This window comes from Hemitrygon akajei, chromosome 11 (genome assembly GCF_048418815.1).
Source record: "Hemitrygon akajei chromosome 11, sHemAka1.3, whole genome shotgun sequence".
Lineage (NCBI taxonomy): Eukaryota > Metazoa > Chordata > Chondrichthyes > Myliobatiformes > Dasyatidae > Hemitrygon > Hemitrygon akajei.
The window spans coordinates 25,447,496-25,473,843 of NC_133134.1; the positions used below are offsets into that span (position 1 = coordinate 25,447,496).

The 26,348-nt window shown below is 41.5% G+C and overlaps 1 protein-coding gene across 1 annotated transcript in view; it reads right to left on the reverse strand.

The window, feature by feature from the left end:
• The window catches only part of shisa9a (shisa family member 9a), a 317,884-nt gene that overhangs the window by 33,696 nt on the left and 257,840 nt on the right, over positions 1-26,348 (reverse strand). The window contains exon 3 of the mRNA XM_073060485.1: positions 20,152-20,307. Within this exon, the coding sequence (XP_072916586.1) occupies positions 20,152-20,307 (156 nt within the window). The remainder of the gene's footprint in view (positions 1-20,151; positions 20,308-26,348) is intronic.

Consider the following 26,348-nt stretch of genomic DNA (forward strand, 5'->3'; position numbering starts at 1 on the left):
TGAGTAAAACTTTCCGAATTATCTTACCGCTTATTTGTCACCAACTATCACTGACAAAAATCAATGCTTTTTTGAACAGAAACACACATAGCTAATGCTGTTTAACAACTAAGCACAGTGTAGTGTCTAACAGCTACATAAGTATACATGACTAATACTAGTTAGAACCTGTTTGGCAAGTTCTATGTCCTAACTAAGCATCATAGTGTCCTAAATAAACAAGAGGAATCCCAGCTATTTTCTAAATTAGGTTTTGTTCTTTATAAGTTGTCCCAAATCAGCAGCTGCTGTGATTAACTGATGGACCAATTGATTGGAATCCACTGTATATTTACAAAAAAACTTTACTGTACTGGTCTAGGTTACATGAGATAGTAAATTCTCACCTGATTAAAAATTACATCAATTAGATATAACTGTTGTGTATTTAATGTTTAAGCAGTATTTGAGTAATCATGTATATACATTGTTGATTAAGCATCCTTGTTTGTTTCAATAATCCATTATGGGTTATATGCATAAATACGTGAATTGTATACTTCATCAAGCAACCATGTGACACATGCGCACCTCGCTTAAAATAAACGTGGTTAGATCCGCATTTCGGACTCCCATATCTTCCTTTGAATTAGTTTAATGTTTTCAAGTTACAAAACATAACATTGGTAATGAGATATTTATTAAACAAACCTCAGCTGGCTATTGACCTGTCGAAGCACAGTGAAATGTTCAATCTAAAAAAAAATCCAGCCATGAACGTGCAGAGATAGTTGAGTTAAACGCAGTGCAGCACAGGTTCGTTGGAAGGGAAGACACAACAGAATTTTTTCAAAAACAAGGCAGTAAATAGAAGAATTTACAGGTTGATAAAGAGTGAGTACTGGGTGATAATAATCATAAAAAATCATAAAAAATCTGGCTCCATCAGAAAGATTGATGAGTTTGATTACACAATGGGTAATTGGTTCATGTAGACTGAGCTAACTCAACAATGTTCTGAAGCAAGTGAAATAGCCAATGAGACATGAGTACCGATTTTGCTGAGTGCAGTGGGTTTAAAGGCATACAGTTTGCTTCAAAGTTTGACTGCTCCAACCAAGCTCCAACCAAGCAGCAAATGAGCTTTGCTGATACTGTCAAAGTCATGCAGGAACACTAACAACCAAAACCATTGTTGACTGCAGAATGCTTTGGGCTTCATAACAGGAATCAAAAAGAAGTGGAGTCCATTTCAGCTTATGTGGCTGAACTGAAGAGATTGTCTGTTAGTTTGATAATGGGCTTAATGATACACTGGGAGTTTGTTTAGCTTGTGGAATCATACAAAAAAAAGCATTCAAAAATGACTCCTGACTGAAGCACAATTTACATTTAAAAGAACAATTGGAATCACTATTTCACTGCAAACTGCAGATAGAGACTCAACTGAGTTGCAGTCAGGAATGAAGGTGAGCCTGAACAAAATTCAACATCTAAACAGAAACCGGCCTGGCCAAACAAACTGTGTTACCATTGTGACAGGGTCTCACAGTCACCAAACAAATGTAGGTTTAAAAGTGAAACACAGAAAACGCTAAAGAGTGAGACACATACAAGAAGCATGTTGGACAGACAAAAATAAATGGACAGCACAGGGAAGAGGAAAAGCTAAAAAGTCAAGTTGTAGTTTCAGAAAGAGCACTAATCTGCATGTTGTTGATGAAAAATCTCATAATGATGGGAGCGAAACAGAACTGGGTACCCTTGAGATTTACAAGTGAAAACTAACAATAGACAAGCAATGTGGCTTACATTAGAAATAAATGGCAAATTAATTAAAACGGCTGTTTCAGTCATTCCAAAAAATGAGCCTGAGAGGCATTTCAAAGATACTGAACTGAAGCCTACAGATATCCAACTAAGAACTTATACTGGAGAAAAGATAACTCCTGTGGGAACGACAGTTGTAATGGTGAGATACAGCAACCAACAAGCCACACTGGAACTTATATGTGGTTAAAACAGAAGGACCAGCATTGTAGGGGCTGAGACAAATACAGCTTGATTGGAGATCCATCCACAATTTGCATACACAGTCCCTGCAATGAAGCCAGCTCAAAGTGAATAAACAAAGGTACTCGGTGATGCCAGAGCTATCTCCATGTCGCACACCATGAAACATTATTCAACAGAGGACAACCAGGGGTTGCTGCCAACTTCTGTGCCTCTGGTTGGAAAACATATTGGACCAAGGAAGGACCATGCTGTTCAAAGGAATTGGGAAAGTGAGGAATGCAATGGTCTGCTTGCAACATTTTTTGTAGGCAAAATCGAGTACAGCCCAGAACCTGGTCCTTGTGCAGAACACCCTAAAGGTTAACTTGCAGGTAGAGTCGATGGTGGGGAAGTAAAATGCTATGTTAACATTCATTTCAAGAGGTCTAGAATACAAGAGCAGGGATGTGATGCTGAGGCTTTATAAGGTACTGGTGAGACCTCACCTTGAGTATCACGGACAGTTTTGGGCTCCTCATCTAAGAAAAGATGTGGTGGCATTGGAAAGGGTTCAAATTAGGTTCACAAGGATGAGTACAGGAATGAAAGAGTTTTCATATGAGGAATGTTTGATGGCTCTGGATCTGTACTCACTGGAATTCAGAAGGATGAGGGGGGATCTCATTGAAATCTTTCGAATGTTGAAAGGCCTGGACAGAGTAGATGTGGAAAGAATGTTTCCATGGCGGGGGAGTTGAGGACAAGGGGGCACAGCCTCAGGATAGACAGGCGTCCATTCAAAACAGAGATGCACAGAAATTTATTTCGCCATTGTGAGGTGAATTTGTTGGATTTGTTACTACAGGCAGCTGTGGAAGCCAGGCTGTTCAGCATATTTAAGGAAGAGCTTGATAGGTTTTGATTGTACATGGCATCAAAAGTTACAGGAAGAAGGCTGGGGAGCGGAGCTGAGGAGAGGAAAAAGGATCAGCATGATTGAATGGTGGAGCAGACTTGATGGGCCAAATGGCCTAATTCTGCTCCTATGTCTTATGGTCTCAATTGAGTTTGCATGCACCACTTGTGCTGGCAGCACATTCCACACTCCCACGACCCTCTGAGTGAAGAAGTTTTCCCTCATGTTCCCCTTAAACTTTTCATCTTTCACCCTTAACCTCTGACCTCTGGTTGTAGTCCTATCTAACCTCAATGGAAATAGCCTGCTTGCTTTTACCCTTTCTATACCACTCATAATTTTGTATACCTCTATCAAATCTTTCTCAACCTTCTATGTTCTAAGAAATAAAATCCTAACCTATTCAATCTTTCCTTATAACTCAGGTCCTCCAGACCCTGCAATATCTTTGTAAATTTTCTCTGTACTCTTTCAATGTATTACATTTTTCCTGTAGATAGGTGACCAAAACAACACACAATACTCCAAATTAGGCTTCACCAGCGTCTTATACAACTTCAACATAACATCTGTACTCAGGAAATTGATTTATGATGGCCAATGTGCCAAAAGTTCTCTTTATGACCCTATTTACCTGTGACGCCACTTTCAACGAATCATGGACCTGTATTGCAGATCCCTTTGCTCTACCACATTACCCAGTGCCCTCCCGTTCACTGCGTAAGACCTCCCTTAGTTGGTCCTAGTTGGTCAACATATCTGAGAAAGTTTCTGATATGCTAATCAGGCAGTTACTTATGAAATGTAGCTTGGTTTTAAACTGGAAGAGAATTCAAGGAGCTTCAGGAAATTCACCTTTTGTGAGTACAAAGATCCAGAATCTGCTTTGCATACTTCAAGGTTATTGCATGAACTTCAAGTGGGAGACAAAAAGCTGCTTGTAAAGGTAAATGCAAGGACCAAAGTCCAGCTGGATGAACAGAAGGCCAAAAAGAAAGGAGTCAATGGAGAAACAAAGACAGAGGATTCTTCAGATGATGTTGTGGATGAAGTAAGAGGAGAGATCAGATCATAAAGGGAGCAATAGAAAGATTTAATAAGAGGATACTCCAGTGAGATCAATGGACCTTCCCAAGATCAAGGGGTACAAACTAGGGAAGCAATGGAGAGAAAGAATGTGAGCAAGGAAGAGAATGGTGTGACAGAGAGAAACAAACAGAATGGAATTGAAGAAGATCTAGAGAGAGCAAGGGAGAAGAAAGCTGTCCAGAGCTGTCAGAACCACTTCCTGCAGTCCCAGAGTCAACTCCTACAACCACCATGGAAGTGGCCCCAGAACCTGAGATTGTTTTCGCAGCAACAAGTCTCACCTGCCAAGCAGAATGACTTCACTTGACAGGAAAGATGTGTTTCAAAGATTCAAAATACATTTATTATCCCTGGAGAGGGATGGGCTCTGCCAGGTTTCAGACACCCAAGACACGCCGTACGATGAGCAATCACCAAAAAGATCGGTGCAAAAAGCTTGTCGTGATGGCGCCCCGACGACTCCACCAGGAGTTAAGGGTGCACACACACGCACATACACACACGTATGCAGTTTACAGCCCTGGGATTCATCTTGCCACAGACAGTTAAGAAACAAAGAAAACTATGGAATCCATTCAAAGAAAAATGTCATACACCCAATGTGCAAAAAAACACCAGAAATCATGCAAGCAGCAAAAGACGAGCGAGAAACACAGACTATAAAACATCGAACCACAAAGTCATTGAAACAGTCTGGGAACATTCAGTTCAGTTCAATTTAGCACTGTGTTGTTTGTTGACTGCAGGCTGCAGAGCCTGTCTACCCTGATAAAAATAGCACAAAGTAGCAATAAAAATATAACCACAATCCAGACGCACTTCTTAACATGAACTACAAACATCGATTAAACCTTGCCCGAGGCACAAGACACAAGTACCATCCTCCGGCAACATCGAGTGTTGGGAAACGGTCGAATGCTGACACCTTCCTCTGGCAGCAGTGAGCAAGAGGGAGAGAGAGACCGGTCAGAAGCAGACCTACAGCACTGAACGCCAACTCGCCTTCTGCTCTCATTCTCATTAATTTCATCTTCCTTGATGCTTTAATCAGCGAGATAAGTGAGAAATGGATTTGCCCCCTCTCCAAACTTCCTAGCCTTCAGGCCGCATACCTCACTTGAAACCTCACTGAACTCTCTTGGAAACAGCAAAGCACCAGATCGCTCAATCAGCCCAAAAACACATAATCAAAATACAAATCACAGGTTCCAGTGATAGCAAAATCATATTTGAAAGAAAAGGAAAATAAGTAGTTTTCTGAACTGTCTATCTGGCACCATCTTCTTCCCATGTTCCACAAGAGTATGAAAGTCCCCACAGAAGTTAAATCTGAATACAATGGCTGCTGCTGGTACAAAACTAAAAGACCAAGTGTTGTATGTAAAATGCAGTGGCTTAGTGGGTAAAATTTTGACTCTGAGCATTGCAGGTTTAAGGCTCACCACAGAAACTACAGCACAACACTCCAGGCTAACACTTAATGAAAAAGACCATAGCATTATTTCAAGACAACCAGGAAAAGCTTGACTTCTGTTTGGGGCCAAAATATAATCCCTCAATCAACACAATTAAAATGAGATAACCCAGTCTTTATCATTTTCAAAGTCAAAGTCAAATAAAATTTATTAGCAAAGTACATATATGTCACCATATACTACCTTGAAATTCGTTTTCTTGCAGGCATTTAGAGAAAAATAAAGTAATATAATAGAATTTATGAAAACCTATACATAAATAAAGACTGAAGAACAAGCAACATGCAAAAGAAGACAAATTGTGCAATAAACAGATCGATGGATTGATAGACCACCAGCAACAGATCACTTGCAATACCAGAGGAAACAACACACTGGACCATTGCTACACCACCATCAGGAATGCCTGCCGTGCTATTCCACACCCTCACTTCAGGAAGTCTGATCACCTGACTGTACTACTACCCCCTGGGTATAGGCAGAGACTGAAGACTGCAACACCAGAGTGAGGACCAAGAAGGTTTGAACAAGGGAAGCACAGGAGCACCTACACGACTGCTTTGAATCGCTGGACTGGACTGTATTCAGGGATTCATCTTCAAACCTGGATGAGTATGCTGCAGTTGTTACCGACTTCATTAAAACCTGTGTGGATGAGTGCGTGCCCACAAAGACTTACTGTACATTCCCAAACCAAAAGCCATGGATGAACCAGGAGGTACATCGTTTGCTGAAGGCTAGATCTGTGGCATTCAAGTCTGGCAACCCAGGCCTGTACCAGAATATCAGGTATGATTTGTGGAGGGCTATTTCAAGGGCAAAGAGACAATTTCAAATGAGGTTGGAGGCGACATTGGATGCACAGCCACTCTGGCAGGGTTTGCAGGACGTTACTTCCTACAAAGCAAAACCCAATAGTGTCTTCTATGCCCACTTTGAAAGGGAGAACACAACTACAGCTGTGAAGATCCCTGCTGCACCTGATGACCCTGTGATCTCCATCTCAGAGGCTGATGTTAGGCTGTCTTTAAAGAGAGTAAACCCACACAAGGTGGAAGGTCCCGATGGAGTACCTGGTAAGGCTCTGAAAACCTGTGTCAACCAACTAGTGAGAGTATTCAAGGACATTTTCAACCTCTCAGTGCTACGGGCAGAAGGTCCCACTTGCTTCAAAAAGGCAACAATTATACCAATACCTAAGAAGAATGATGTGAGCTATCTTAACAACTATCACCTGGTAGCATTCACATCAACAGTGATGAAATGCTTTGAGAGGTTGGTCATGACTAGACTGAACTCCTGCCTCAGCAAGGACCTGGATCCATTGCAATTTGCCTATCACCACAATAGGTCAATGGCAGAAGCAATCTCAATGGCTCTCCACATGACTTTAAACCACCTGGACAACACAAACACCTATGTCAGAATGCTGTTAATTGACTAAAACTCAGCATTTAATACCATCATTCCCACAATCCTGATTGAGAAGTTGCAGAACCTGGTCCTCTATACCTCTTTCTGCAACTGGATGCTCAACTTCCTAACCAGAGGACTACAATCTGCGCAGATTGGTGATAACATATCCTCCTCGCTGACAATCAACACTGGCGTATCTCGGGGGGGGGGGGTGTGCTTAGCCCACTGCTCTACTCTCTATATACACATGACTGCTCAAATTCATAGCTCAAATTCCATCTATAAATTTGCTGACAATACAACCATTGTTGGTAGAATCTCAGGTGGTGACGAGAGGGCGTACGGGAGTGAGATATGCCAACTAGTGGAGTGGTGATGCAGCAACAACCTGGCACTCAATGTCAGTAAGACGAAAGAGCTGATTCTGGACTTCAGGAAGGGTAAGACAAAGAAACACATACCAATCCTCATAGAGGGATCAGAAGTGGAGAGGGTGAGCAATTTCAATTTCCTGGGTGTCAAGATCTCTGACGATCTAACCTGGTCCAAACATATTGATGTAGTTATATAGAAGGCAGGAGAGCAGCTATACTATTCATTAGGAGTTTGAAGAGATTTGGCATGTTAACAAATACACTCAAAACCTTCTATAGATGTACTGTGGAGAGCATTCTGACAGGCTGCATCACTGCCTGGTATGGAGGGGCTACAGCATAGTACTGAAAGAAGCTGCAGAGGATTGTAATCTAGTCAGTTCCATCTTGGGCACTAGCCTACAATGTACCCAGGATATCTTCATGGAGCAGTGTCTCAGAAAAGCAGCATCCATTATTAAGGACCTCCAGCACCCAGGGCATGCCCTTTTCTCACTGTTACCATCAGGTAGGAGATACAGAAGCCTGAAGGCGCACACTCAGTGATTCAGGAACAGCTTCTTCCCCTCTGCCATCTGATTCCTAAATGGACATTGAACCCTTAGACAGTACCTCACTTTTTTTAATATACAGTATTTCTGTTTTTGTAATTTTTATTTCTATTCAATATATGTATACTGTAATTGGTTTATTTATTTATTATTATTATTATTATTTCATTAATTTTTTTTCTATATTATGTATTGCATGAACTGCTGCTGCTAAATTAACAAATTTCATGTCACATGTCGGTGATAATAAAACTGATTCTGATTCTGATTAAATACACAAATTGCTGGATAATACTGAGAACGTGAGCTGTCATGCCCTTGAAAGTAAGTCTGTAGATTGTGCAATCAGTTCAGAGTTGAGCTGAGAAAAGTTATCCGTGTTGTTTCAGAAGCCTGATGTTTGTAGGGGTTTAACTGTTCCTGAACCTGGTGGCATGGGACCTTCTGTACAAACTGCCAAATACAATGGTGTTCACATAAAGTGACTAATACACTTCCAGATATCAAAGCGTCTTGAAATTTACACCCTCGAGGGCAGTTGTGCCATCATGTAGTTATAAAAATACACAAAACAATTTACGTGAAGTAAGATCCAGTAAAATAATAATCTGACAATAACCCGCATGTCCTGTGCCTTGGTGATGCTTTTTGAGAGATAAATATTGGTCCGAAGAACCCACAGCAGCAGAATAGTGCTACAGGATCTCAGAATTCTGCCTGATATACCAGACAGGGCCAGTTTAATACCTAACCTTAAAGGCAGCATTTCCAACAGCATTGTACTCCTTTAGTATTACAGTGGAAAATTAGCCTTAACTGTTTGATCAACTCTCTGGAGAAGGAGTTGAACCACACTCTTCTGAAGCAGGGGCAAAGATATAACCACCGGAGCCATGATTGACAATGCTGCCACCTTTACACATAATCTAATTTAGCACTGTGTGAAATATATTTTTAAAGATATTATAGTAAACTGTAAATGGTTTTTATTCCAGGACAGTAATCATACAAAATAATGATTTTTTTCTTACTGGATTAATATATTTTCAGGAAAAACTATGCTGAGTAGAACAGTATAGAACTTGGTATACTTTGATAATAACTATATTTTGAGAGTCTAAATAAACTTTCAAAATGCAGGTCAATTACTTGGTCTCTTGTGGGATGATAATCGCATAAAATTGGAACACAGCAATCATTCTCAATATCAAATAACCTTGCAGCATCTCTAAATATGCTCCTTCCCAATAGTTCAGAGTAGGGATGTATCCTAAACTGTTTTAGGTGACGATTCAACAATTAGATATGCTTTGCACTCATGGGGAAAGCAACTGTAGATATGAATTTTTTAAAATGGAATGGTTTCTTGTTGGTTCAGTGAGTTCAAATGTTCCAAGGTTGAAAATCAAACATTGCCACCACGAGACTCTAAAAATCTTGACTTTCCAAATTTATCCATTCTAATTTACCCAGGAGATTTACCTCTATGTTTCTTAGTCCATTTCCCCCTTTCTAATAAAAAAGATTTTTTATTTTTCAAAATCTTAGTTGTGTTTGCTGCAGAAGAGGCAATGGGAAGTTTCCTCCAGGGATTGGCTGTGGATGGTCCTTAATAAGCTCGGCTGCACATCTAACATTTTGCCTGGAGTCACTTATCCTCATGAGTCAACTATACTCTGCACTTTGATATTATATGCAGGCGTTACAGCTTGTTAAGGCTGAGCTGGTTCATGGTCCACTAAGCAAGATGCTTGTTCTGCTGAAATTACTGGATGAAAATCCAAGTGGAGCATCAAAGTATTTTTGCTTTCCTCCTGTCTTCCCAAACCACCATCTTCAAAAATCCTTTCCTCATCCAATTCCTTAAACATGATGCCATTTTCCTTCATGCCTTATTTTGATGACACTAAAATGACCCTCATAAACATCAACATCAATATCATAAATATCGTGTATGTTCATCTCAATGAGTACTCTAGTCACTTTCTGAACTTCCTGCAATATTACTGGACTGTCTGCAACATTACTGCTGGTGCCACATGCTAGTCAGGGCAGGAATTCGAGAGCGTTAGAGGGTAGAAGTGAATGCAGCCACGAAGGAGAAGGTGCTTGGGAAGCTGAAAGGTCTTAAGGTGGTACGTCACCCGGACCAGATTGACTACAACCAGGGTTCTGAAAGAAGTAGCTGAAGAGATTGTGATTGTGGAGAAAAGACTGAAGAGACACTAGAAGTGATCTTTCAAGAATCACTAGATTCTGGAATGGTTCCAGAGGACTGGAAGATCACAAGTGTCACTTCAGTTTTTAAGAAGGAAGGGATGCAAATGATGGGAAATTATAGGCCAGTTAGCATGACTTTAGTAGTTGGCAAGATTTTAGAGTCCATTATAAAGGATGGAAGCACATGATAACATAGGTCAAAATCAGCATGTTTCCTTAAGGAGAAACCTTGTCTGACAAAACTTTTGGAATTGTTTGAGAAAATAACAGCAGGACAGACAAAAGAGAGTCAGTGGACATTTACTTGGATTTTCAGAAGGCCTTTAACAAGGAATTCATTAATAAATCACTCTGATGCGATTATACTTCAGACCACCCAATAACCATGGGGATACTGAGGCTCAGGATATGCATGCAGATTAGGAAAATGTAAAAGCAGTAGTGTTGTTGCAGTAGGTGACTTCAATGTCACTGATACAGACTGGATCCTCTCTATAAAAATAGGATCTGTCAGAACAGAATTTGTTAGTGGATCCAGGAGGATTTTTTACATCAACATGTAAACATAGCCCAACATAGCCCAACATAGCCCAACAAGAGGAGGAGACATATTGGTCCTGATGTTGGGTAATGACCCCAGCCAGGTGACTGATCTTTCAGTGGAAGAACAGTTAGGGAAACGCGATCACAACTCCTTAAGTTTTAAGATAGCTAGAGATAAGAATAAGTACAGACTATGAAGGAGAATATTATATTGGCTCAGGGTAAATTAAGAGAGTATTAAGCAGGCTCCAGGGAAAGTTAATTGGGAAAAGGGGTTTTTGGGCAAGTCCATACCTGGCCTTTGGAACATGTTTAAAGACCAACTGCACAGAATACACAACAGGTATGTTTCAGTAAGACGGAAAGACAGGGATGGCAAAATAAGGGAATTTTGGGTGTCGAGATAAATTTAGTCAAGAAGAAAAAGGAAACATATTTAAGGTTTAAGAAGCAAAAATCAAACTGAGGATTATAAAGAAGACAGGAAAGAAGTATAGAAAGTGGTAATTCAGAGATCCAGGAAAAAATCCTCGGCAAGTAGGATTAAAGAGAATCCCGGGGCATTCAATTCATACACCAGGAGCAAGAGGATAACTATGGAGGAATTAAGACCACCCAAGGATAAAGGAGGGAAGATATGCTTGGAGGTGGAGGTTTTGGGTGAGTTCCCAGATGAGTACTTAGCATCTGTATTTAGCTAGAGGAAGGATCTGGAAGGTAAGTAAGGGGTGTTGCAGTTTGTGATATCAAATGTAAAGGGACAGGACACTGTTAACACAAGACCCCTAACAGTATCGATGTACAGAATGATCTTGGGGTCCAAATCCATAGCTCCCTGAAAGTAGCTACACAGCTTGATAGGGTGATAACCATCAGCTACAGATTGGCAAGTATGACGTTGTGACCAGCTCTGAAACTTGGCTAAAGGATGGCTGCCATCGGGAGCTGAACATCCAAGGATACGTGGTGTATCGGAAAGATGGGTTAATAGGCTGAGGAGCTGGTGTAGTCCTCTGTATAAGAAATAATAGTAAATCATTAGAAAGGGATGACATAGAATCAGAAGGTGTAGAGTTTCTATGGGTTGAGTTAAAAAATGGCAAGGGTAAAAGGACCCTTAAAGTAGTTGTATACAGGTCTGCAAACAGCAGCCGGGATTTGGATTACAAATTACAGCAGGAGATCGAAAAGCATGTCAGAAGGGCAATGTCATGATAATCATTGGGGATTTTAACATGAAAGTGGATTGGACCTCAAGAGAGAATTTGTAGAATGTCTAAGGGATGGCTTTTTAGAACGGATTGTTTTTGATTCCACTAGGGGATCGGCTGTGCTGGACTGGGTGTTGTGCAATGATCCAGAGGTGATAGAGATCTTAAGGTTAAGGAGCCCTTAGGGAACAGTGATCACAATATGATCGAGTTCACTTTGAAATTTGAGAAGGAGAAACTAAATTCCAATGTGTCAGTATTTCAGTGGAATAAAGGAAATTATAATGACATGAGAGGGAAACTGGCCAAGGTTGACTGGAAAGGGACACTAGCAGGAAGGACAGCAGAGCAGCAATGGCTGGAGTTTCTGCAAAAAAATGAGGGAAGTGCAAGACAGATATATTCCAAATAAGAATAAATTTCCAAATTGAAGAAGAACACTACCGTGGCTGACAAGTGAAGTCAGAGCTAAAGTAAAAGCAAAAGAGAGGGCATACAATGAAGCCAAAGCTAGTGGCAAGATAGAGGATTGGGAAGCTTTTAAAAATTTGCAGAAGGAAACTAAGAAGGTCATTAGGAAAGAAAAGCAGCATTATGAAAGGAAGCTGGCGACTAATATCAAAGAAAATACTAAAAGCTTTTTTAAGTATATAAAGGGTAAAAGAGAGTTGAAAGTAGATATAGGACCAATAGAAAATTACACTGGAGATATTGTAATGAGAGATGCAGAGATGGCAGAGGAACTGAATGCGTATTTTGCATCAGTCTTCACAGTGGAAGACGTCTGCAGTAAACCGGACATTCAAGAGTGTCAGGGAAGGGAAGTTGTGAAGTGAAAATTACGACTGAGAAGGTGCTCAGGAAGCTTAATAGTCTGAGGGTGGATAAACCTCCTGGATCTGATGGAATGCACCCTCAGGTTCTTTGGAAGTAGCAGCAGAGATTGCGGAGGCATTAACAATGATCTTTCAAGAATCGATAGATTCTGGTATTGTAACGGGTGACTGGAAAATTGCAAATGTTACTCTGCTTTTAAGAAGGGTGGGAGGCAGCAGAAAGGAAACTATAGACCTGTTAGCCTGACATCAGTGGTTGGGAAGTTGTTGGAATCGATTGTTAGGGATGAGATTACAGAGTACCTAGAGTCTCATGACAAGATAGGCCAAAGCCAGCATGGTTTCCTGAAAGGAAAATCCTGCCTGGCAAACCTACTGCAATTTTTTGCGGAAATTACAAGCAGGGTAGACAAAGGAGATTCAGTAGACGTGGTGTACTTGGATTTTCAGAAGGCCTTTGACAAGGTGCCTCACATGAGGCTGCTTAGCAAGATAAGAGCCCATGGAATTACAGGGAAGTTACTAGCATGGGTGGAGCATTGGTTGATCAGCAGAAAGCAGAGAGGGGGATAAAGGGATCCTATTCTGGCTGGCTGCCGGTTACCAGTGAAGTTCCACAGGGGTCAGTGTTGGGACTGCTGCTTTTTATGATGTATGTCAACGATTTAGACTATGGGATTAATGGATTTGTGGCTAAATTTGCTGATGATACAAAGATAGGTGGAGGAGCGGGTAGTGTTGAGGAAACAGAGAGCCTGCAGAGACTTAGATAATTTAGGGGAAAGGGCAAAGAAGTGGCAAATGAAAAACAATGTTGGAAAGTGTATGGTCATGCACTTTGGTGGAAGAAATAAACGGGCAGACTATTATTTAGATGGAGAGAGAATTCAAAATGCAGAGATGGAAAGGGACTTGGGAGTCCTTGGGCAGGATACCCTAAAGATTAAACTCCAGATAGAATTAGTTTGAAGAAGGCAAAAGCAATGTTGGCATTCATTTCTAGAGGTATAGAATATAACAGCAGGGATGTGATAATGAGGCTCTATAAGGCACTCGTGAGACCACCCTTGGAGTATTGTGTGCAGTTTTAAGCTCCTTATTTTAGAAAGGATATACTGACATTGGAGATGGTTCAGAGAAGATTCACAAGAATGATTCCAGGAATGAAAGGTTTACCATATGAGGAACGTCTGGCAGCTCTTGGTCTGTATCCCTGGAGTTCAGGAGAATGAGGGGGAATCTCATAGAAACATTCCAAATGTTAAAGGGCCTGAACAGATTAGACATGGCAAAGTTATTTCCCATGGTAGGGGGTTCTAAGACAAGAGGGCACAACTTCAAGATTGAAGGATGTCCATTTAGAACAGAGATGTGGAGAAATTACTTTAGTCAGAGGGTGGTAAAGCTGTGGAATTTGTTGCCACGAGCAGCTGTGGAGGCCAAGTCACTGGGTGCATTTAAGGCAGAGATAGATAGGTTCTTGATTAGCCAGGGCATCAAAGGGTATTGGGAGAAAGTGGGGGAGTTGGGATGACTGGAAGAATTGGATCAACTATGATTGAATGGTGAAACGGACCTGATGGGCTGAATGGCCTACTTCTGTTCCTATATCTTATGGTCTTATGATAAAGAAGGCAAATAGAATTCTTACCATTACTAATTGAGGAACTGAGTTCAAGAATTGGCAAGCTATGATGCAGTTTTATAAAACTTTAGTTAGACTGCATCTGCAGTATTGCATACAGTTCTAGTCATCCCATTATAGGAAGGACGTTGAGACTATAGAGAGGGTATAGAAGAGGTCTACCAGGAAGTTGCCTGGATTTAAGTATATGTGCTATAAGGAGAGGTTGGTGTTGAGTTCTCTGGAGTGGTGGAGGCTGAGGGGAGTTCGGTTAGAGGTTTGTAAGTTTATGAGTTGCATAGATAGAGAGTCAGTATCTTTTTCCCAGGATTGAAATGCCAAATACAGAGAGCATGCATTTAAAGTGAGAGAGAGTAAGTTCAAAGGAAATTTGTGGGGCAAGTTTTTTTTTACACAGAGTAGTGGATGCCTGGAATGCACTGACTAGGGTGGAGGTCATTCAAGATAAAGTCATTCAGGAGGCTCTTAGACAATCACATAAATGTACAGGAAATGGGAGGATATGGACATTGTGTGGGCAGAAAGCACTTGATTACAGATTTAACTAGTTTGATACAACTTTGTGGACTGAAGGGCCTATTCCTGTGTTGTACGATTCGTCTTCTGTGTTCTATCTGACATAGTGGAGCACACCATTATCCTCTGTAGCCTAGCCTTTACCTGGGTGGGACTATTTTTAGCCTGTGCTATTCTAAGTAACGTGCTTGTGTTACTTACAGTTTATAGCTCCCACAGTGCCACCTCCGAGTGCTCCTCAAGAAAGCCTCCCCAAGATGAGGAACGTGGCCCTCTGTTTCTCATCACATGCTGGGCTCCAGCAACGGTGCCCATAATCAGTCAGATATCCATGCTTCTACTGCAGCCCTGCCCCCACCCCCGCCACCACCACCAGCCACACTCCCACCAACTTCATGGAGTCAGAGAGGGAACTTCCAGAAGTGGGATTTCGAGATTTGGAGGGTGTCTGCTTTCTGGGCTGAGGACAAGCCATGGTCGGTAGGGTTGAGGACGCAGGGAAGGGGAATGCTGAGTGACCTCTCTTGCGTTGCAGCTGGACGATGCCAGGGAGAGGCCATTACATTTTAATTAAAATCGGTGCATTGGATCTTAACCTTGATCTAAGTGAGCTTCCATTCTTTGTCACTGACTGAAAAAATACTTGGGTAATGTGCAGTGACCCTCTGCTCTGCCTTTGTCTAAGAAGTGGGCAACTCCTCAAATCTAGAGCAGCTGAGACTCAGCTAAACTCACAGCCATAGCAACAAGGGCCCGCCAAAATGACAGCAGGAGTCCTATGGAGCATCTGCAATGCTGAAAACTGCTGTGGCAAGCAAACCTGAAAGCAACCGTATAAAGCAAAGGGTTTGCCCTTAAAACCTGTCTAACACAAGCTCAGCAAAGTACTGTTGATCTACGTTACTATGGTAACATAGGGATTGTGACAGACAATTTGTGCTTGTCAAGGTCTCACAAGGAGTAAAATGACAAATTTTGGTAATGACGGTTGAAAAACAACTTTTATTTGGACAGCAATGAGAAATCTCTTAATTTTCCCTAAAAATTGTATCATTGAAAAGGCACACACGTAAATTATGAGGCCAGTTTTTGGATAACATAAATTTTAATATTCTGGATAACAACCAAATTAGTCATTTCATGGACCACTGAATAACAATAAAATTGAGTTGGTGCATTGCAAATAGTAGTAATAGAACCGTAGTTATGTCTAGAAAAGCCAATTATTACAGAAGCCCCACCATCAGCTATACGCTTCTCGTGCCTCATGTTACTGCACTAGAATGCTAATCCAGATTATAGGATCTTATACCCAGATTATAGGTGTTTAAACAGCAGCCAATCAGAGGTCAGGAGTGAGAGAAGATATGACTCACACAGGTTGGGAACCGTGTATTTAAAAGCAGTGCTTCACAGGAGTTTCAGTGTTTGAACAGCGGCCATTCGGAGACGAAGAGCGAGAGAAGAGCTGACTCACCCAAATTGATGAGTGAGCATTAAAAAGCAGTGCTTTGCGATAGTTTCACCGTTTGAACAGGGGCAATTCAGAGATCAGGATTCATTGCCAAAGGCAAATAAAAATAAGGCAGGGGCAAGCAGAGCAGCCTTTGTTGGAATGGCCATTGTTGGCGTGGACAGTGTTAGAGTGAGGATGTGAGGCTTTAACTCTTTGAGGCTTGAGTGAGAGAAGGTGAAAAGCTGTAGGTAGAACTTTTTTTCAATGTATTTATTGTTTCCTTCTTTATAATTACAGTTAGAGCAGTAGGGCTGCCAGGCAGAATAGTGGGATGCTCCTCTTGCGAGATATGGGAGGGCAGAGAGTCGCTGACGACTTCATCTGCTAGAAGTGCATTCAGCTGCAGCTTTATCACTCCACATTGAGTTGGAACTGGAACAGGATGAATTCTGGATCATTCTTTAAGCACACCCCAGACATGCTTTCTTCTCATTGTTACCTCCAGGAAGAAGGAACTGATGCCTGAAGGTACACGCTCACTGATTCAGGAGTAGCTTCTTCCTCTCTGCCATCTGATTTCTAAATGGACATTGAACCCGTGAACAGTACCTCACTACTTTTTTAAAATTCTATTTTTGCACTACTTATTTAACTATTGAATATATTTATATTTACTCTAATTCATGTACCTTTCTATTATTACGTATTGCATTGTATTGCTTCTGCAAAGACAATAAACGTCATTACATATACCAGTGGTATTAAACCTGATTCTGATTCTTATTCTGAACAAGGTTCCTCGATGGTATGTTGCCTGTAGGGTGCCAGGGTACAGGACATCTCAGATCATGTCCTCAGCATTCTTAAATGGAAGGGTGAGCAGTCACGGGATGTTCTCCATATAGGTGCCAATGACATAGGTATGAAGAGGGACGAGGTTCTGCAAAGTAACTTCAGGGAATTTGGTGCTAAGTTAAAGGACAGGACCTCCAGGGCTGTGCTTGCTACCCATGCCACCTCCTAGTGAGGCCAGAAGTAGAAAGATCATACGGTTTAACATGAGGCTAAGGTGTTGGTGTCGAATAGAGGATCATTGAGCTCTCTTCCAGAGAAGGTGGGACCTGTACATAAGAGATGGTTTGCACCTAAACCAGAGGGGGACTAATATCCTAGAGGGAAGGTTTACTAGTACTACACAGGGAGTTTAAATTAGAGTTGCAGGGGAAGGAAATCAGAGTGCCAGAGCAGCTGGTAGAGTGGTTGTGGAGTCGGACTTTGTTAAGACCTCAAAGTCAGGAACCAAAAGGCTGAGCATGGTGGGATTAATGTTCTAAGCTGCATAAATTTCAATGCAAGATGCAGGAAAGGCAGATGAGCTCAGGGCATGGATCAACACTTGGAATTATGATACTATAGCTATCAGTGAGTCTTGGTTGCAGGAGGGGCAAGATTGGCAGTTCAATATTCTGGAGTTCTGGCATTTTAGACATGATAGAGTGGGAAGAATTAATTAAAAGTAAGCTAGCCAGTAATATTAAATAAGATACCAGAAGTTCCTTCAGATACATAAAGTGTATAAGAGAGGTGAGAGTGAATATCAGACCACTGGAAACAATGCTGGAGAGGTAGAAATGGAAGACAAGGAAGTGTGAATGAACTGAATAGGTATTTAGCATCAGTCTTCACTATGGAAGACACTAGCAGTGTGGCGGAAATTTGAGAGTGTCAGGGGGCAGAAGTGTGTGAAGTTGCCATAACTAGAGAAAAGGTTCTTGGGAAACTGAAAGGTCTGAAGGTAGATAAGTCACCTGGACCAGATGGTGTACACCCCAGGGTTCTGGAAAAGGTGGCTGAAGACATTGTGGAGGCATTAGTAATGATCTTTCAAGAATCACTAGACGCTGGAATGGTTCCTGAAGACTGGAAAATTGCAAATGTCACTCCACTCTTCAAGGAGGGAGAGGGGCAGAAGAAAGGAAATTACAGTCCAGATATTCTGACCTCAGTAGTTGGGAAGATGCCGGAGTCAATTGTTAAGGATGAGGTCTCAGGGTACTTGGAGGCATATTACTTGTCATATGAGGATTGTTTGATGGCTCTGGGCCTGTATTCACTAGAATTCGGAAGAATGAGGGGTGACCTCATTGAAATCTATTAAAAGATGAAAGGCCTTGATAGAATGGATGTGGAGAAGTTTTTTCCTATAATGAGAGAGTCTAAGACTAGAGGACACAGCCTTAGAATAGAGGGGCATCCTTTTAGAATGGGGATGAGGAGGAATTTCTTTAGCCAGAGAGTAGTGAATCTGTGAAATTCTTTGCCCCAAGCAGCCGTGGAGGCCAAAACTTCATCTATATTTCAAGGCAGAGTTTGATAGATTCTTGATTGGAGGATAGCTAATATTGTTCTGCTGTTTCAAAAAAGCTCTAAGAATAAATTAGGAAATGCTTGCCCAGTGAGCCTGGTATCAATAGTGGAAAAGTTATTGGAAGGTATTTTAAGGGACCAGATATATATGAGTACTTGCATAGACATGGACTGAGCAAGGATAGGCAGAATGGCTTCATGCATGGTAGGTTGTGTCGAATTAATCTAAAAAGAGTTTATCAAGGAAGTTGATGAAAGCAAGGCAGTGAATATTGTCTACATGGACTTCAGCAAGGAATTTGACAAGGTCTTGCATGGGAGGTTGGTCAAGAAGGTTCAGCTGCTTGGCGTTGAAGATGAGGTAGTAAATTGGATTAGACACTGGCTTCACAGAAGCCAGAGAGTAGTAGTAAATGGTTGCCTCTCTGACTGGCAGCCTGTGACTAATGGAGTGTTGCAAGGATTGGTCCTGGGTCTGTTGTTGTTTGTCATCTAGATCAATGGTCTGGATGATAATGTGGATCAGTATATTTGTGGATGACACCAAGATTGGACGGTAGAGTGGACGGCAAGGAAGACTATCAAAGCTTGCAGCAGGATCTAGAGCAGCTGCAAAAATGGGCTGAAAAAATGGCAGGTAGAGTTTAATGCAGACAAGTGTGAGGCGTTGCACTAATAAATATTGCAAAGTATCTGAATGGTTAGCCCACAAGTAATTTGGAGAGATTACAAAAATGTTCAGTTTTCATAAAGGGTGATTAAAGGCAGCAGGTGAAGGTTTGATTGATGTGAATGTTTCCTTGTCATAACAAGATCCAAATAAATTTCAGAATTATGAAAATCATTAGCAAATATGATCTTTTTATTGATGCTGCCAGTTGTTTTATTATTGTACTTGCAATGATTTCAGGCTGCAGGGAGAGTTATAAATTCAAGAACTGCCACTTTGGTTGCAGAGATTGTAGTTTTCCACAGAACTCACACCTGGCTGTAAGTGGTGGTGAATCTATTCCTGCCATATTGTTGTGGCTGACACACATCTGGGTTTATCACATTCAGGACTATTGAAGGATATTAGGAAGAATTGTCTTGGTATCATGAAGAGGGAATAGAGGTGCAGATTCTGTCAGAGGATTTTGCAAATCCATTATTTATTTGCTTTATTTTTATTTATTTAGTGATACAGCGCAGAACCGGTCCTTCGGCCCAATGAGACACATTGCCCAGCAACCCACTGATTCAACCCTAGTCTAAATGCAAGACAATTTACAATGACCATTTAGCCCACCAAACAGTGTGCCTTTGGTCTGTGGGATGAAACCAATGCACACAGTGGAAACTCATGTGTATCACAGGAAGGACATGCAAACTCTTTACAGAACTTGTCAGAAGTGAACTCCAACATGCCAAGCTGTAACAGCATTGCACTAGCTGCTACACAGCCATGGCACCCAGCAATGAATCCACTGATCCAAACAAGGTCTGACCTATACCATGAATATGGGAGGTTGCATAGAAGGTACCAGTTCAGAAGGCATCAAGCGCCACTCTCAATGACTTACCCACTGCTTTTAGTGAGGCGTATTTGTTCAGTTCCTTGCCAGGGACTTGCTGTTCAAAGGAATGAGAACCTTGGCCCAAGGTGGAATAAGAATGAGGTTGGGCCATCTGTGGGATCAGAGGGTAGGTCGGACCCACATTATTCATCTGTGTCTGGTCTGCAAAATATTTAAGAAAAGAAAACAAAATATTCATTTTGAATACAACATGTGAAAAGCATTAATTACAATCTCCACCCACGGCCATAGAGAAGATTGTATTTCCATTTAACAGAAAAAGCTCATTAGAAAAAGGAAATAGTACATGAAACTGCACAATACAGTGACCTTGAACAATTAACACTGCAAATGAAGCCAACAGAGATTTATACCATGTTAACGTGAACTCAGATAATAGGAAATTGTTTCACAAGACAATTGTGCTCAATCCCAACAACTCTGCCTTTGTGATTTCAGTCTAGTTGGTATATGGATTCTACCATTGTCCCTACAGTACAATCAAGCAACATCATGAATAAAATACAATAAGAAATTATCCTCAGTACAGTCTGTTCCTGTGGGGGCTGCATATTGCCAATGGATAATAAATACACCAGAGAAATTAAAAATGCTCTTCCAATTTTACACCTTTGCAAAGAATATGCTTCAGATGGCTTGGGTGAGGTTACCCTTCCGGCAAAGTGTAGAACAAAAGGATCAGGGTAGATTAACAATTCAAGGCACTGGTGCATTTAACAGGATAATACTGCAGCCCAATTACAAGAACAGCAACAGTTGCTCTCACAGATTTATTTGTATGGCATTATTAAAAATGTCGGCCTCTTACTCGCTTCACTAATTTGCTGCGATCTGCATATAAAAGAGGCTCGCTTATCTAGCTTTTGTTCTCAGCAGTTCACTGTAGAATTTAATTACATTGGATATATAGCACAGAAATGAGGCATGCAGTATATACCCAGTCATCGCTTCCCAACGTCTTGAGTGTTTTCAGCATTTTCTGTCCTTTTTTCTGTTTCAGATTTGCAGCATTTTACTTGATTTTCTAACCTGAAGGCCCACTTTGACTTTGCCTGGTGGTAGAGCACACAGAACCAGCTTCTGTCTTTCTGTAAAACTATTGTGAATGCTTCATTTTTCTCCCTCAAAGTGTAACGCTTACGCGACAGGCTGGTATATGTCTAGGGGAAAAATTCCAGCCACTCTCCAACCCCGCCTCCCGTATACGCAGGTGCTGTGGAAAACAAGTTAACGCAGCGTCGCACACACCATATCAAGCTCACACCCGATACAGTTAAAGAATATACTTTAAAGATTTTACTAGAACTACATGATTACTAACAATATAGGAAGGAAAAGAAAATAAAGTAAAATGTGCTTATCAGAGTTCAGTCAATCTAGTGCACATCGTCGAAGCTCAACCATGGAACCGTTCGACCACCCTTCGCTTCAGTTGTCCTCCACGACCTTGCACCTGGGACAACCCGAAGTGGTCGACCGAGCAGTGCGGCACACGCCCACCTTCTTCGGCATCCTCTTCCCTGCTCCCGAAAAGACTGCGAAACCCCAGCTCCCGGACCCACAAGAAAAAAATGACATCCAACCCCATTGGTTAACAAATGAATACAATCCTCGTTATCAGCAATCCTAAACCTAAACAGACTGTGAGAAGCTTCGAGAATGCTCTGCCAGACAACACTCTCTCCAGTTAGCATAACAGAGAAGCAGTTTTACTTTTAACAAACAAAGAAGCCATTTTGATTAACATACGCGGTACAAAAGTTTTGGGAGATAGTTCCAGAGAGGCAGCATTTCCTTGCTATCCGTCTACTGAAAGAACCGCAGAATTCTCTGACCATCTCCCTCTCCGCCTTATGAGATATTAGATGCCATGAGCCTGTTAACGTGCTTAGGGTACACTTAATCAAGATTCGATGGTGCAAAACGAACAATCTTAGAATTCTAAACATCACCTGTTTGATCTTTCCACACACCATCAAGCAGTAAGGTAACCTGGAGCATCTAAAAAAATAACTTGCAGATTCCAGAGATGTTATACTTAAACAACAAATGCAGAAACACTCAGCAATTCAGCAAGTCAGACTGCATTGTAGTAACCTCTCAGATCAAAGGCTTCTCATAGAATGGGTCTTCCACTTGAAACATTAGCTCTCTCTCTGTCTTTTCACAGATGATCCCAACCTGCTAAGTGTTTCCAGTATCTTCTTTTCGAGTCTGTATGCTTTAAATGATTACAATTTATCAAAAGAAAAACTTAGGCCCAAATACAGTTTTGGACTGGTACTAAAGGTTCCCATTAATTGAGATTAAGACAGACAGAGTGCTGGAGGCACTCCACAGGTCAGGCAGCATCTGTGGAGAGCGATAAGCAGTCGATGTTTCATGCCGAGACCTTTCATCAGGGATCCTGTTTATTCACCTCCATAGATGCTGCCTGACCCGCTGAGTTCCTCCATTGTTTTGTGTGTGTTACTCTGGACTTCCAGCATCCGCAGATCTTTTGTGTTCATTAATTGTGATAAAAGTTTTATGCTTCTTCATTTACACTCAATGGCTACTTTGTGAGATACACCCTTACACCTGCTTGTTAACGTAAATATCTAATCAGCCAATCACGTAGCAGCAACTCATTGGATAAAAGTATGCAGACATGGTCAAGGGAATCAGCTGTTGTTTAGTCCAGACATCAGAATGGGGAAGAAATATGATCTAAGTCACTTTGACCGTGGAATGATTGTTGGTGCCAGAAGAGATGGTTTGAGTATCTCAGAAACTGCTGATCCCTGGGATTTTCGTGCACAACAGTCTCTGGAGTTTAAAGGGAAAGGTGCAAAATAATCAAAAGATTCATCCAGTGAGCTACAGTTCTGCAGGCAAATTTGCTGTGTTAACAAGATAGGCCAGAGGAGAATGGCCAAACTGGTTCACGGTGACAGTAACTCAGATAACCGCGTGTTACAACAGAGGTGTGTTTAGAACATCTCTAAACACATAACACGTTGAACCTTGAAGTGGATGGGCTACAGCAGCAGTAAACCACAAACATCCACACATTTGTCACTTTATTAGGTTATACCAAGTATATAATAAAGTGTATACTGAGTGTATGGTTTATTTGGAGCCACTAAGAAAAGGGGAAAAATAGAAAACATGGTGGTGTGCAGAATTCAACAGTGAAACATAAGCATACACCTTCAAACGACTTCCGGGATACATTCTGAGGATCTTAGAAAGCAGGAAGTCTATAAAGTGAAAAGACACAATAGTGGGTGACACTGGAGAGTCAGTCGAGCTGGAGGCCGTGGGGCTGTCGCCTCAGGATCAGAGTAGTTAACAATGGTGGTAAGTATGGTGGGTACCATGTCTGCCCATCCTAGCTAATGAAAAGTGCTGGAGACGAATCAATATCACCCACCTCCATTTCACTGCTAACTGTCCCCAGCTCCAAGTCATAAAGAACTCAGTAGCTGGATGGTTTATCCTTTTCCACCAGACATCTAGACAATCATCACTGTGAAGATAACAGGAGTGGTTGCCTGGCATGTTGTACTCCTCACGTTTAACTCCAGTTGTTTAATCCCCCTCCACATTCACCTGGCATTAAGAACTGTGAATACCTGGCAGGTATGAATTAAACAGCTTCAACTGTATTCAATCATTTCTCAATGTCTTTGATAAGGTTTTCAGTGGAACAATGGAACAGCCTAAGTCCTGATGGTATGAACATTGAGTTGTCTAACTTCTGATGATTTCTTCATCATCCCTGTTCTCTCCTATTCCATTCCCCATTCTGGCTCCCTCTTACCCCTTTTTTTCTTCTCCATACCTGCCTATCACCTTCCTCTGGTGCCCCTTCTCCTTCCTCTTCTCCCATGGTCCACTCTCCTCTCCTATTAGACTCCTTGTCTTCAGCCCTTTGCATTTTCCACCTATCATCTCCCAGAATTTCATTTTATCCTCTACCACCCCTCAAAGCTGGCTTCACCTATCACCTTCTAGCTTGTTCTCCTTCCCCTCTCCCCCCCCCACTTCATTATTCTGGCTTTTTCTCTCTTCCTTTCCAGCCCAGATGAAGGGTCTCAGCCCAAAACATTTACTGTTTATTCCTCTCCATAGATGGTGCCCGACCTGCTGAGTTCCTCCAGCATTTTGTGTGCGTTGAACATCTTTAATTTGTACTGCAGCAATCTTTGATGCTCACCCACATCAGTACGAGATCCTCAGTCGCATTAATGGCTGATATGACAATTAATGGCATCTTCCTGGACGAGCTGAAACACTTATGAATATGAGAGTGATGTTGACAGCAGCCCATGTCCTCAAGCTGCTGGCTGTTTCTGTTGAGAGTCTGCATTCTCTCCTGGACATAAAGAGTACTGTTAAAATAGTTCCCATAACTTTAATTTCAATTTTTCTTCAGGTAGGATTTTCTCCAAGGTTCTCTTCAAATTAAAAATATGATTCACATAGTACATATCATTTTGGCATATTGTCTGATTACTGATGAAACAGATGAAATTGTAGGACCAAGGTGAAGATATATTGTTGCACATGGATCTTAAATTAAAACCTCGACCAGTGTTTAAACAAAATGTGTTTGAATATGTGATAATATTGTTGCTCATCCCCACAATGTGGGTGTTCCTGGCAAGGCTTGCATATACTGCTCAACACACACAAAATGTTGGAGAACCTCAGCAGGTTGGGTAGCATCTATGGAGCAGAATGAATAGCCAATATTTTACCTTTCTTTCCTCTAGCTTCCCCACAATCTGCTCATCATCTGCACCTTTCTTCCTCTGGTTCGCAACCTCTTTTATTTCACGGTGCACTGTCCTCTCCTATAAGATTCCTGCTCCTCCCATCCTTTACCACCTATCACCTCCCAGCTTCTCACATCATGCTCTTTAACCCCTACCCTCCTGCCCTCCCCCCTCACCTGGTAAATTTATGTCAAGTTCTTTTATGCCAGTGGCTTATGTAAGTTATTGCGTCTCATTCTCCTTTGCTCTCAGTAGAGTAATACAGCACAGATACAGGCCCTTCGGCCCAACAATGTCATGCTGACCACAGTGCTACACAGCTAGTCCCCATCTCCTGTATTCAGCCCATAGTCCTCCAGATACCAATACAAATGTTTCTTAAATGAGAGTATTGCATTTGCCTCAGCCACTTTCTCTGCTGTCTCTGGCATGCTCTCAGAACACCATTCCCTTCATCTCCTTTCAACAATCTGAAGATACAATGCTCTCTACAAAATCCTCTTCAAGGTTCAAAGTAAATTTATTATCAAAGTACATATACTGTATGTCATCATGTACAACCCTGAGCTTCATTTTCTTGTGGGCATACTCAGGAAATACGAGAAACATGATAGAACCAATGAAAGGAGAGCAAACAAGAGAGCAAACAACCAACATGCGAAAGTCAACAAACTGTGCAAATGCAAAAGAAAGAGAAAGGATAATAATTATAGTAAATAAGCAATAGATATCGAGAACATGAGCTGAAGAGTCTTTGAAAGTGAGTCCATTGGTTGTGGGAACAGTTCAGTGATGGGTGAGTGAAGTCATCTCTAGTGGTTCAAGAGCCAGATGGTTGAGGGGTAATAACTGTCCCTGGACATGGTGGTGTGGGTCCTGAGGCTCCTGTACCTCCTTCCTGAGGGCAGCAGCAAAAAGCGAGCATGGCCTGGGTGAGGGGTGTCCTTGATGATGGATGCTACTTTCATGTGACAGCACTCCGTGTAGATATGTTTAACGGTGGGGTGGGCTGCGACCAGAAATATTGACTCTGTTTCTTGTCCCACAGATACTACCTGATTTTCTTGAATATTTGTAGCATATTTTTTTACATTTAAGATTTCCAACACCTGCAGTAGTTTGTTTTTGTGCCAGAATAATTAATTTTTGGCTTCAAGTGTGGAATCACTTTAAAATGCTGAAAACACAGCCACAAATGTTAACAAACAAAATTTATGCGAGTAGAATGTTTCCCCTGGAAATTACTTTTACAACAATAGAGCTCATTTCGCCAACAAATAATTTTAGCTACGTGACTGGAATAATCACACGTCTGTCTTGTACCAGAGCCATCACCTCTGCCCCTCCCATTATAAAAATAATGGAACATTGAGCAGAGGTGCGTGTAGAATTGAGGCAGGTTCATATCTGACTGCACTT